At 41.5% G+C, this 12,938-nt stretch overlaps 1 protein-coding gene across 2 annotated transcripts in view; it reads left to right on the top strand.

Moving 5' to 3' along the window:
• Window positions 1-12,938, top strand: part of tnmd (tenomodulin) — a 212,046-nt gene that overhangs the window by 162,246 nt on the left and 36,862 nt on the right. For both annotated transcript variants that reach the window (XM_060832212.1, XM_060832213.1), the window contains 2 exons: window positions 6,162-6,315; window positions 8,118-8,263. In XM_060832212.1, the coding sequence (XP_060688195.1) occupies window positions 6,162-6,315; window positions 8,118-8,263 (300 nt within the window). The remainder of the gene's footprint in view (window positions 1-6,161; window positions 6,316-8,117; window positions 8,264-12,938) is intronic.

Raw genomic sequence — 12,938 nt, 5'->3', positions numbered from 1 at the left:
AAGGCAGATGAACTCAGAGCATGGTTAGGGACATGGGACTGGGATATCATAGCAATTACAGAAACATGGCTCAAGGATGAGCAGGACTGGCAGCTTAATGTTCCAGGATACAAATGCTACAGAAAGGATAGAAAGGGAGGGAAGAGAGGAGGGGGAAGTGGCATTTTTGATAAGGGATAGCATTACAGCTGTGCTGAGGGAGGATATTCCTGGAAATACATCCAGGGAAGTTATTTGGGTGGAACTGAGAGATAAGAAAGGGATGATCACCTTATTAGGATTGTATCATAGACCTCCTAATACTCAGAGAGAAATTGAGAAACAAACTTGTCAGAAGATCTCAGATATCTGTAAGAATAATAGGGTAGTTATTGTAGGGGATTTTGATTTCTAAACATAGACTGGGACTGCCAAAGTGTTAAGGGTTTAGATGGAGAGAAATGTGTTAAGTGTGCAGAAGACAACGTTCTGATTCAGTATGTGGATGTACCTACTAGACAAGCTGCAAAATTTGACCTACTCTTGAGAAATAAGGCAGGACAGGTGACTGAGGTGTCAGTGGGGGAGCACTTTGGGGCCAGCGACCATAATTCTATTAGATTTAAAATAGTGATGGAAAAGGATAGCCCAGATCTAAAAGTTGAAGTTCTAAATTGGAGAAAGACCAATTTTGATGGTATTAGGCAAGAACTTTCAAAACTGCAAATGTGTTGCTGGTCAAAGCACAGCAGGCCAGGCAGCATCTCAGGAATAGAGAATTCGACGTTTCGAGCATAAGCCCTTCATCAGGAATAAGAGAGAGTAGCCAAGCAGGCTAAGATAAAAGGTAGGGAGGAGGGACTAGGGGGAGGGGCGATGGAGGTGGGATAGGTGGAAGGAAGTCAAGGTGAGGGTGATAGGCTGGAGTGGGGTGGGGGCGGAGAGGTCAGGGAGAGGATTGCAGGTTAGGAGGGCGGTGCTGAGTTGAGGGAACCGACTGAGACAAGGTGGGGGGAGGGGAAATGAGGAAACTGGAGAAATCTGAATTCATACCTTGTGGTTGGAGGGTTCCCAGGCGGAAGATGAGGCGCTCCTCCTCCAGCCGTCGTGTTGTTATGTTCTGCCGGTGGAGGAGTCCAAGGACCTGCATGTCCTCGGTGGAGTGGGAGGGAGAGTTAAAGTGTTGAGCCACGGGGTGATTGGGTTGGTTGGTTCGGGCGGCCCGGAGGTGTTCTCTGAAGCGTTCCGCAAGTAAGCGGCCTGTCAACTCTCCCCTTCCTAGACTGGACTGTCTCAGACTCCTCCCTCCCCTTCCTAGACTGGACTGTCTCAGACTCCTCCCTCCCCTTCCTAGACCTTTCCATCTCTATCTCGGGCGACCGACTCAACACAGACATCTATTATAAACCGACTGACTCCCACAGCTACCTGGACTACACCTCCTCCCACCCTGGAGGTTTAGTGGACAGCGAAGAGGGTTACCTCAGATTACAACAGGATCTTGACCAGATGGGCCAATGGGCTGAAGTGGCAGATGGTGTTTAATTTAGATAAATGTGAGGTGCTGCATTTTTGGGAAAGCAAATTTTAGCAGGACTTATACATTTAATGGTAAGGTCCTAGGGAGTGTTGCTGAACAAAGAGACCTTAGAGTGCAGGTTCATAGCTCCTTGAAAGTGGAGTTGGAGGTAGATAGAATAGTGAAGAAGGCGTTTGGTATGCTTTCCTTTATTGGTCAGAGTATTGAGTACAGGAGTTGGGAGGTCATGTTGCGGCTATACAGGACATTGGTTAGGCCACTGTTGGAATATTGCATGCAATTCTGGTCTTCTTCCTATCAGAAAGATGTTGTGAAACTTGAAAGGGTTCAGAAAAGATTTGCAAGGATGTTGTCACGGTTGGAGGATTTGAGCTATGGGGAGAAGCTGAACATGCTGAGGCTGTTTTCCCTGGAGTGTAGGCTGAGGGGTAACCTTATAGATGTCTACAAAATTGAGGGGCATGCATAGGATAAATATACTAAGTCTTTTCCCTGGTGTTGGCAATTCCAGACCTAGAGGGCATAGGTTTAGGGTGAGAGGGGAAAGATATAAAAGGGACCTAAGGGGCAACTTTTTCACTGAGGGTCGTACGTGTATGGAATGAGCTGCCAGAGGAAGTGGTGGAAGCTGGTACAATGGCAACATTTAAGAGGAATTTTGGATGGGTAGATGAATAGGAAGGATTTGGAGAGATATGGGCCGGGTGCTGGCAGGTGGGACTAGATTGGGTTGGGATATCTGGTCGGCATGGACAGGTTGGACCGAAGAGTCTGTTTCCATGCTGTACATATCTATGATTCTATGTCATCACTCCCACATTCTAGCCACGCTACATCAATGCCAACCACATGTCAAATCATATGCTCCATGCCACCTAATGTCTCTCTGCCCACCCATATGGCCTCTCCCTTTATCACCCTATTGACTGTGTTTTGGATACTTCACCCAGTTTATGTTTTAATAACACTTTACCAAAGCTCTCTTGTCAGGAACAAAGGGATATAGACTTCGGTCTGCAATTCAACTCTTAGTTAATTTACAAAATATTCCTCATTAAAAATGCCATATGAGCATTTCCCAAATTCCCATTATATTTACTCTCCATCTGGATCGATGTCTGAAAAAGAATATTATCTGCAATGATCCACGTGTTTGAGATCAGCCATTGGAATCTCCTTCCTCTCCGATGGTCGCTGAATTCTACAAAGCTGGGTCTTGCAGGTCAGGGTGGATCTTCCCCTGGATCTTCTTGGGCTATTGCACAATCTTCTGCCATGAGTATTACTACGAGTTTTGCTGTGAATCTTTACGAAGTGTTCACTGAGGGGGTAGTTTCCAGGAGTTTGTTCTTATCCCCCATTACACTGGACCTTCCACAATGTTCTTTGGCCTTTGGGCAATGGGGTCATGAGCTGGATTCAAATCATCCAATGGGGTCACACCAACACCCTTCACTGTTGCCATGCCAGGAAGTGTAAAGTGCACATGCTCAGACAAGTGGATTGCCAGAAAGCCTGTTCAACACCTTCCCATCATACAACCCTGAGGCTAGTTGTAACCGGTTCTTCTTGGACCTCTGAAATCTCTTTGATCTTGGTTTCCACTGTTCTCTGTAGCTGAAAGCTGCTGGCTGCTGTTGAAATTAGTTTGGCTAATTTTCTGTTAAGTCTGCTTTCTCCAGCTGTAGGCCAATGTATAATGTCCAATTTTTGATTGTAGCATCTTGCTGACACTATGCCCCCCCTAAGCACTCCTATGGCCCTTTTAGATCCCATTCTAACTTATGGACATATCCATCATTCCAGGCCATCGAAGCTCTCTGATGCCACTTTACTGCCCACTTATAGAAAGCCATGCTCCAACTATCATTGTCCTCCATTTTCTATGCCACTATCACTTAGAAGCCCCCTGTGTTCGGTCAATATTTAAAACACGTGTCTGTCACTGAGACATACAGCCTACTTACCTGGCCCAGCATTAAAACTCAGATATCACATTCCTCTTTTGGGTGATAGGCAACATCTTTATGGCCTGACTGCATTTGGTTAGCAGGGAAAACCACTCACGGATTTCTTACAAAGTAGCAGCGAGAAACTTCACCTCCTTTTCAATGTTTTGAGATATTTTGCTTCCAGGATAATTTTGGTTAGACGTTGCATCTCCATGCTAGGATTCGAGCAGAAAAATCGAAGATAGACATGTTACTGAGGGATTACTGCACTAATGGTCATGCTATCATTCAGATGGAACATTAGTACTTCGGGCAGCACGGTGGCACAGTGGTTAGCACTGCTGCCTTACAGCGCCAGAGACTCGGGTTCAATTCCTGCCTCAGGCGACTGACTGTGTGGAGTTTGCATGTTCTCCCTGTGTCTGCGTGGGTTTCCTCCAAGTGCTCTGGTTTCCTCCCACAATCACAAAGATGTGCGGGTCAGATGAATTGGCCATGCTAAATTGCCCGTAGTGTTAGGTTAGGGGTATGGGTGGGTTGCGCTTCGGCGGGTCGGTGTGGACTTGTTGGGCCGAAGGGCCTGTTTCCACACTGTAAGTAATCTAATCTAAACTAAGGTGCTTTCTGTTCTTTCAGATGAATGTAAAAGATTGCCTAATGTTATGTTTGAATGAGAGCAAGGGAGTAAAACCTAATGACCTGGTCAAAATTCAGACTCAGTTACCATAACTGAAAGAAGACGATCTAGTTTTTACCTCAGTACTGTTTGTGAAATCGTTCTGTGTGCTCACTGACTGCTCGGTTTTCAACTTGACAACTGACTCGAGCTGATATGCTAAATAGAAAACAGTTTTGTCCAGCCATTTAACCTAGATCTAATATGCATTCACGGAATCTTGTATGTTTAGGGTTTAGTTTTTTTATGAGCAATAATCAACACAGACATCTTCAAATAAATGAATCTCCCTCTTGGTCCTAATGAACATAAACTGGGGGTGGGGGTGGGGGGGTGGGGGGGGGAGCTCTGTGTCCAAGAATTCAATTGATGTTGAATAAAGAAATAAAACTGATGCTTAGTCTCTCAGGACTGAATTAAGAACAAGGACTGGAGATTCAGGCTCATCAGCCTGAAAAGGAACTGAACAGAAGTAGGAATATATTAAATTGAGAAAACACTTACATACAACATTTATGCAGATAGACAAGAGGACACAAGTTCAGAATTGTGGAAGGAATGTTTCAAACAGATGCCAAGAAGTAATTCATTAGAGGATAATTAGTTACCTCAACAAATTTCCAGAAAGAACTGTTGAGGCCAGAATACATTTAAGAAACAGCTACATGCTGTAACATGGAGACTGAGGGCTGATATTCAGAAAGATGCAATAAAATGGCCAAAACAAAGAAAGTGGGAGAAGGAGTAAGCCTACTCTGCCATTCTGTATAATTCTGGCTGGTCATCCAATTCAGTACTCTGTTTCTACTTTCTCCCCATACACTTTAACGCATTTAGCACTAAGAATTATATATAACTGCCCCTTGAAAACATTCAATGATTTGCCCTCACTTGCTTTCAGAGAATTTCACAGGCTCACCACTGTCCGGATGAAGAAATATCCCCTCATCTTTGCCCTAAATGGTTTTATTGTCAAAAACTACTCAAATGGTGATTTTATATCGTGGACAGTTACTTTCACCTCTGAAATTCAGCTGTTTTGTCCCTAAATGGACAAAGGCTGTAAGGAGGCTTGGAACCAAGTGATCCTTTTTCCGCTTTATTCATTCATGGGGTGAGGGCATTGCTGGCTCGGCCAACATTTATACCCTATCTCTAGTTGCGCAGAAAGCATTAGTGAACCAGATGTGTTTTTCCAACAATGGACTCATGGGCATCATTAAACTTGTCATGCCAGATTTTTTTTATTGAATTCAAATTCCACAATCTGCCATGGCAGGATTTGAACCTGAGTCCCCAAAACATTATCTAGGTCTCTGGATTAACAGTCCCACAATACCACTAGGCCATTGCCTCCCCTTCGATCTTGGTGGAATTCAAACTGACCATCTGTGAACAGGTTGATTATGAGTGCGTGCTGTTTAATAGCATTGTCAGTATCACCTTCATTAACTTTGCTGATGAGGCTGTTGGGGTGGTAACTACTAGGTCAACAGTCTCTTGCTTTTTTTTATCTTGGTGATTTTTCCACATCAGTGAGTCGACAATGTCAGTTACCAAGGGTTTTGCATGATCCTAGCTTGCATGGAGCTGTCTTGCCGGTATAGTCAGAGGTATAACTCACATCTGTCACACAAACACTGCTATCAACTCTCAGATTGGTACCTGTACTGTAACTGCATTTAAAGGTCTTCTCTGAGAAAAGTACATCATAATAGATATGCCATTTTATGTCCTCTTTTGCCTTGCCTAATGATGAAAAATAGGTTAGTGCACAAAGTTTTCTAATGAAATTCTGCTAATCAGTACTTGTGAAAAAACCAATTATATTACACCATATGTTCAAACTGAAGTTGAATTTAATTATTCTTGTCATTTGCTCTTATTGTACTGTTAATAAATTCATGGTTTCTGCAACTCAACTTTAGATGAAACCACCAAATGAAAAAAAAAATTCCTGCTTTTGTTTTGCTATTAACAAAAAAAGATTAACATACGCCATTTATTTTAACAGCAAGATGAAATTATGCCAGTGAAGTTTGATGAAACTGTTGTTTGGGTGGCAGCTGAACAACCAATTAAGGACCAACGTTTCCTGCTGAATTCAAAAGTCCTGGAAGTGTGTGGAAATCTTCCAATTTATTGGCTTCGTCCATCATATTTGAAAGGTAAAAAAGCCATTGAAGGGAAGCTATCAAAGATTTGGCATGCAGTTTTATGTTTGCATCAAAGAGCCTATTTTGTAATTAATAAATTGATATGTTAAAGTAAGCTTGTTCGATCATACAATGCTTGTGAGACAAAACTGCATCTGCAGACTGATTACATCAATAATTAATTTCCTATCATTACTTCTGTATCATTGCTTCAATATCTTGTACATTTTAAATCGAATGGCTGCCTCGTTCCCTAATGAGTTATGTAATCATGATAATGAGAAAGTAAAAATTATTGACAAAAATAACTCCTGAGCTAGATTTAAAACTTTCATTTTACCATCTATATTGCATCGTATGTAGTGCACACAGAATATCCATCAGTAAGAAATAAGATAATCAAGGTAGTCAGACAAATAACATTTCTTTAAAAGAGCAAATGTCAAAATATTTCTACTTATTAAATCCGTAAATTAGATTTTGGTTTGTAGCTCACTCACAGTAATCCGTTCTTCTCCCTTTTTATGGCAGGTAAACATGAAGGAAATGGTCGGTAATATTAATGCACAAGCACTCAACATGTTCATCTAGCAATCCTTTTCCCATCATTTTTACACTTACATTTTTAAATGAGTCACACTTCCACTAAAAAACAGGATCAAAGTTTAAATGCTTGTCTTCAAAACAAAGTTTAAATGCTGTCCCCTATTGTCATTCCTAAATTAAAATGTGTCATTTGTCTCGAACAGCTCTAGTTGAGTTTCAAGGAGTCTGCATTGCAAGTAACTATTATTATGGCATGTTAATTGTGTTGGGAAACTATTCAAGAGTGTGAATAACTTAGAAAGCAAATAAGTTATACTTTACAGTATTCAAACTATTCTAGTTATGGAAGGTATTCTATTTGTTGATGATTGGTATTGGCTTTGGTAATGAGTGTTTTTTCAATTGGAAATCTGAAATGTATCTCTTGATAGGCTCATGGGAGAAGATTCAGTGGTAACTTTGAAATTGCAGGGCTACAGGGAAAATGATGGGGAAATGGGCCTAATTGGATAGACTTTTCAAAAAGCCATGATGCTATGTATCTCTACAAATGTTCTTCTCAAATCACTGAATGAATATTGACCCAAGAACTACTGATACCTGACACAAAGCATAAGATATTGAAAACCGCTAATTATTTTCATAAATCTATAATGGATGTGCCAAAGGCAAGCTTTGAGGCTATATTGATTACACATTAACAGACATCTGCTCAAAGATTGCTACTGATCTAGACAAAAGTCACTTATGTTTACGCCTTTTTTTTGGGAACAAAAGATGTTGATGTTTCAATCTTCTGTTCCACCAATCCCCCTATTGTCATAATGAAATAGCTGCTTTTGTTGACTGGAATTGAGTGTCAACATTTCCTATGACAAAACCCATTTCTCCACAGGATGAAAATAATTTTTAAAAGAGTGAGAAACATCTTTTGAAATGAAAACATGTTAGGTTCTACTTTGACAATTATCATAATGTTTTTTTGAGTAAAACATAGATATTTGAAAACAAATGCCAAATATACCGTATACAGCAGAGTGCTGATGCAAAGTAATGTTTAAGTAAGTACTTTCTAACTTCCACATATAAATGGTGCCAGTGTACCAGTCGAGTCAATCTCTATTCACATACTTGTATAACACCTGGAGGACACGAATATATATCTTGTATTTATCAGAAAATAGCTTTGAGGGATCTCATGAATATTTTGCTTCAACATCAACGAATGGGCAGAACACTTGCTCTAATTCAGCATTGTATCTTTCTAGACCCAGGATTTTATGATTTTGGAGAAGCAGAGAAAGCCGAAGAAGATGAATTCACTACACACTCAGACACCGAACCCAACAGAAAACGTCCATCGCGTTCTGTGGATGATGATGATGATGATGATGATGATGATCTGAATGACTATGTGAGTGCTTGCAAAACAAAATCTTGTCTGTTCACAAATATTCAGTCATTCTGTGTAAAAAGGAAACTGCTGTTTGTGCTGTGATTCAAACAGTGTAAGACCTTTAATAACACAGATGACCTATATGTAATATAATTGTAAGACCCCAAATTGAGTTATTTCATTTTTTGTAAAAATCAACCTGTTCAGCCGTGTCATGACACACCCCTATGAGCAGGAATAATATTTCTGATTAAAACTCGAGGTTAGATTTTAGAACCAGATTGAAGGTAATTGTTACCTAGTATCCACTCGTTATACATGAATACATGCACAAACGCACAGAACATATAGTTTTACCGAACAGTGCTAACATTTCATTTCAATCTACCTGAGAGCACGCATTTAATGACTTTGTATCGTATGGTTTGGAATATCAGCAACTAAATACAGAGGATTCATTGAGTATTGTTATGTGTAACATGAGTTGTATTCAGCTACAATATAAATATTTGCTCATTTCCACATCTGTTTCTCTCTTGAGATGTCTTGCTGAATGTATGTAGTTAATTGACCAGTTATTGTCTGTGCACCTGCAGCTAAATTAGCTGGTAAACACAAGGCAATAATGATGAATTATGTTTTGAGATTGCTTTTGTTCAAAATCAATCTGCATTACCAGGAGAAGCAACCACAACCCTACTTTTGTGACTAAGCAAGTGAACTTGAAATCATTGTAAATTACCTCTCCATTGTGCCTGGTCAAGTTATAAAATATCCAGCACAGAATCATTGGCCACAATCATCCACTCCTCAAACGTGGCAGAGGAGGTGTTGGGAAAGGAAAGTCAATGGGTGGGTGCACATCCAGCCCCTTTCCACGACAGAGGATTTCCGTTCTGGTCAGGATTGGCTTCCCCCGTTGTCACCATTTGGGGTCCTCAAGTGGTTAATTAATGATGACTTCAAGGGCCTTTTCCCATCTAGGCTGCAGTCATTTCAGCTCCAGGCAGGATGAGAAAGTAGTTGGCCTATCGGACTGGGAAAAAAGTGTGGGAAGGCTGTCAGTTCTGGGAAGAGGAGGCAACTCTCTCAACCTGCACTAACTTGTGCAAGGCTGAGAGATTAGACCATCAACAGGGGTTTAATCTCTGACAGAGCACCTTTGTCTTCACTTCCAGGCAGATGGAACCTCCTCACTGCCTCCCCCCCTCCCCACCCCCCCACAGCCCCCACCCCCCACAGCCCCCACCCCCATCCCCCTCCATCGAGGTGATGGTGTTCCAGAAGCTGAGGTCTGTTGACCTCCAACTGGCCAGCACTATCAGGTAGTAGAACTTACTGCTCTGAAAGAAAGCAACCAATCAAATGGCTGATTAATTGTGAATCCTGAAAATTCTCTCCAGGAAAGTCTCCAATTTCCAGCCTTAGTCTGAAAATGAGAAAATCCCAACCAGAGTATCTACAGCACAGAAGGTGGCAATCTGGCTCATCATGTGTGTTTGGAAAAGCTGTCCAATTAGACCTCCTCATGTTTTCACATCAAACTGCAAATTTCTTCAAATCCTGCAAGTCTAAAATTCTCTTTTGAACATTACTATTGAATCTGCTCCCTTCAGCTTCTCAAGAGATATGTTCCATATGGGTCAGGCGGGGTCTGAAAGAATCATAGAATCTCTACAGTTTGGAAGCAGGCTATTTGGCCCATCAGTTCCACTTCGACCCTCCAGAGAGCATCCCACCCAGAATCACCCCCAACCGTATCCCTGTAACCCTGCATTTCCCACGGCTAACCCACTGAGTCTGCACATCCGTGGACACTATCGGGAATTTAGCATCATCAATCCAACTATCTTGCACATTTTTGACTGTGGGAGGAGACCCACACAGACTCCACCCAGACAGTCACCCAAGTATAGAATTGAACCTGGGTCCCTGGCACTGTGAGGCAGCAGTGCTAACCACAGAATCACTGTGCCACCCATATTAAGTATTAACAAAGAGTTAAAACTTGTTTGATTTCAATAAGTGGTTCCTCTAGCCCACACTGATGATGTTCTGAGGACTTGGGAGACACAAACCTAAAATTAGTGACATGCAACTACTTGCAATTGTGAGTGTCATACAGAAGCTTCAGATCAAGTTGAGTTCAGTGGCAAAAGCATGGTGGCAGCAATATAACCTGGTTAGGTGTGAAGTAGTCCACTTTGGTAGAAATCAGAATAGCTGAATTCAGAAATGTTGATGAGCAAAGCTATCTGGGTGTCTTTGTACACCAGTCATTGAAAGCAAACACCACACAGTGCAGCATACAATTAGGAAAGCCTTCATTGCAAAAGGTTTTGAGCACAGGAGCAAGGAAATCTTACTGCAGCTGTAAAGGGCCTTTTTAAGGCCACACATGGGGCATTATAAGCAATCTTGCCCTCCTTATCGAAGAAAAAATACATTTGCAATTGCGGGAGTACAGCGAAGGTTTACCAGAATGATTCCTGCGATGGCAGGTTTGTGGTATGAGGAGAGATTGGGTCAACTGGACCAGTATTTACTGTATTTGAGAAAAATGAGCAAGAATCTCTTCGATGCATATAACCTTCCAGCAGGACTTGTCAGGATGGTTCTCCTGGTAAGTGTAACCAGAACAAGGGATCGCTGCCTCAGAATGAGTGGTAGGCCATTTCACGTGGAGATGGGGAGAAATATCTTAATTGAGAAGTTAGTAAATCTGTGTAATTCTCCATCATAGAAGACTGTGGAAACTTTCAATGAAAATATTTAAGAAAGAAGTATACACATTTCTAGAGACTAAAGGTATTAAAGGGTATGGCAGGAGAGGGAGTGTGGCATTGAGATGGAGGATCAGCAATTATCATGTTGAATAACAAAGCAGGCCTGATTGGCTGAATAGCCTGCTCCTATTTCCTATGTTTTCTATGGGACCATATTACATTCAGTCACTGAGGGTAAATGACAGACTCCAAATTGCAATAATCAAAATTAACGTTAAAACAAAGCTATTTAAGGACAGAGCTACAGCTATATTGAGAACAAACATCCTCTGACACAAGTTGGAAATGTGGTGCATAGAATTCAATGGAAGAAATCAGTAACAAAAGACTAGATACAAGAAAACCTATGCATTCTTCACAACTATGGCAATTGCCTTCTAGCCAACAAAAGACCACTTTTCCAAGTTCAAAAAGAACATGTCCAGGGAAGATAGTGAAACCTCCACTGTAGTGATTGTAATCAAGTTGGACCCCATTGAATACGAGTTCTCTAATTGGGCTGGTTAATCTGGTTCAAACAGGGAACCCTGGCTGACATAAAAGGCTGAATGAGCTGAAAATGTGTTGCTGGTTAAAGTACAGCAGGTTAGGCAGCATCCAAGGAATAGGAAATTCAACGTTTCGGGCATAAGCCCTTCATCAGGAATCAATAAAATAAAAGGCTGCATGTCAGGGATATTAAGAAGAGTGCCTGATTCACTGAGAGGCAATGCAATTGTCAAAGGCTTTGCATTTGTAAATAAAAGATGGTTGACGGTGGGATATTGATTTCATCCATGTTATCTGAACTTGTACAATGAAGGACTTAGGTTTGGGCTAGTAATGGGGAAGTGAGTGCTCCATGTAAGGATACAACTAAATGCATAACAGTAAAAGTTATCAAACAAAACCTTAGGAAAGATGCTGTAAATGGGTCTGAAAGGTTAAATAATTCATTGACTACAATAAATGCCACCCAGTGCAGTGATGTCATATGGACTTGGTTGAAGAGAAGATTAGGATCTCATGAAAGGTACACCTAAGGCTAGATTCTCTGAATGGTGTTTGTAGATATTTTCAAATCAACCTGTTCAGGGATGTTATTACAGATCTTGGACCTGAGCCTCCCGGCTTACCAATAAAGTCACTATCACTGTGCCACAACAGTCCTCATGAATAATCTTTGCAATAATGTGTAGCCTGTTCTTATAACCTGCAGTAAACTACTTCTGTTTTTTTTATAAAGACTCATTAGACCAAAAGGTACCTACCCTCACAAATGCCATATCATGTAAGTCCCAAAAGGATGCATATGTGTAAAAGATATAGTTGGCAGCACAAACAACATTCTGAATCGTAATATTTTTGTTAATCTTCCAAATGAGAAAGCATCATAACCAAACCCAATTGAAAAAAAAGGCACAGGCCTTCCATAGTTATACATTATAATCTGGTTCAGAATTTTAAAATAAATCAGACTTTTGCAACTAGCACTTTTAAAATAGCCACAACAAGACTTGAAAATGTGTTGCTGGAAAAGGACAGCAGGTCAGGCAGCATCCAAGGAGCAGGAGAATCGACGTTTCAGGCATGATCCCTTCTTCAGGAATGAGGAGAGTGTGCCAAGCAGGCTAAGATAAAAGGTAGGGAGGAGGGACTTGGGGGAGGGGCGTTGGAAATGTGATAGGTGGAAGGAGGTTAAGGTGAGGGTGATAGGCCGGAATGGGGGTGGGCGCGGTGAGGTCAGGAAGAAGATTGCAGGTGAGGAAGGCGGTATTGAGTTCGAGTGATTTGACTGAGACAAGGTGGGGGGAGGGGTAATGAGGAAACTGGAGAAATCTGAGTTCATCGCTTGTGGTTCATCCCTTACAAGGGATGAACTCAGATTTCTCCAGTTTCCTCATTTCTCCTCCCCCCACCTTGTCTCA

Source organism: Hemiscyllium ocellatum, chromosome 11 (assembly GCF_020745735.1).
Source record: "Hemiscyllium ocellatum isolate sHemOce1 chromosome 11, sHemOce1.pat.X.cur, whole genome shotgun sequence".
NCBI lineage: Eukaryota > Metazoa > Chordata > Chondrichthyes > Orectolobiformes > Hemiscylliidae > Hemiscyllium > Hemiscyllium ocellatum.
This window is presented reverse-complemented; position numbering and strand designations above follow the sequence as displayed.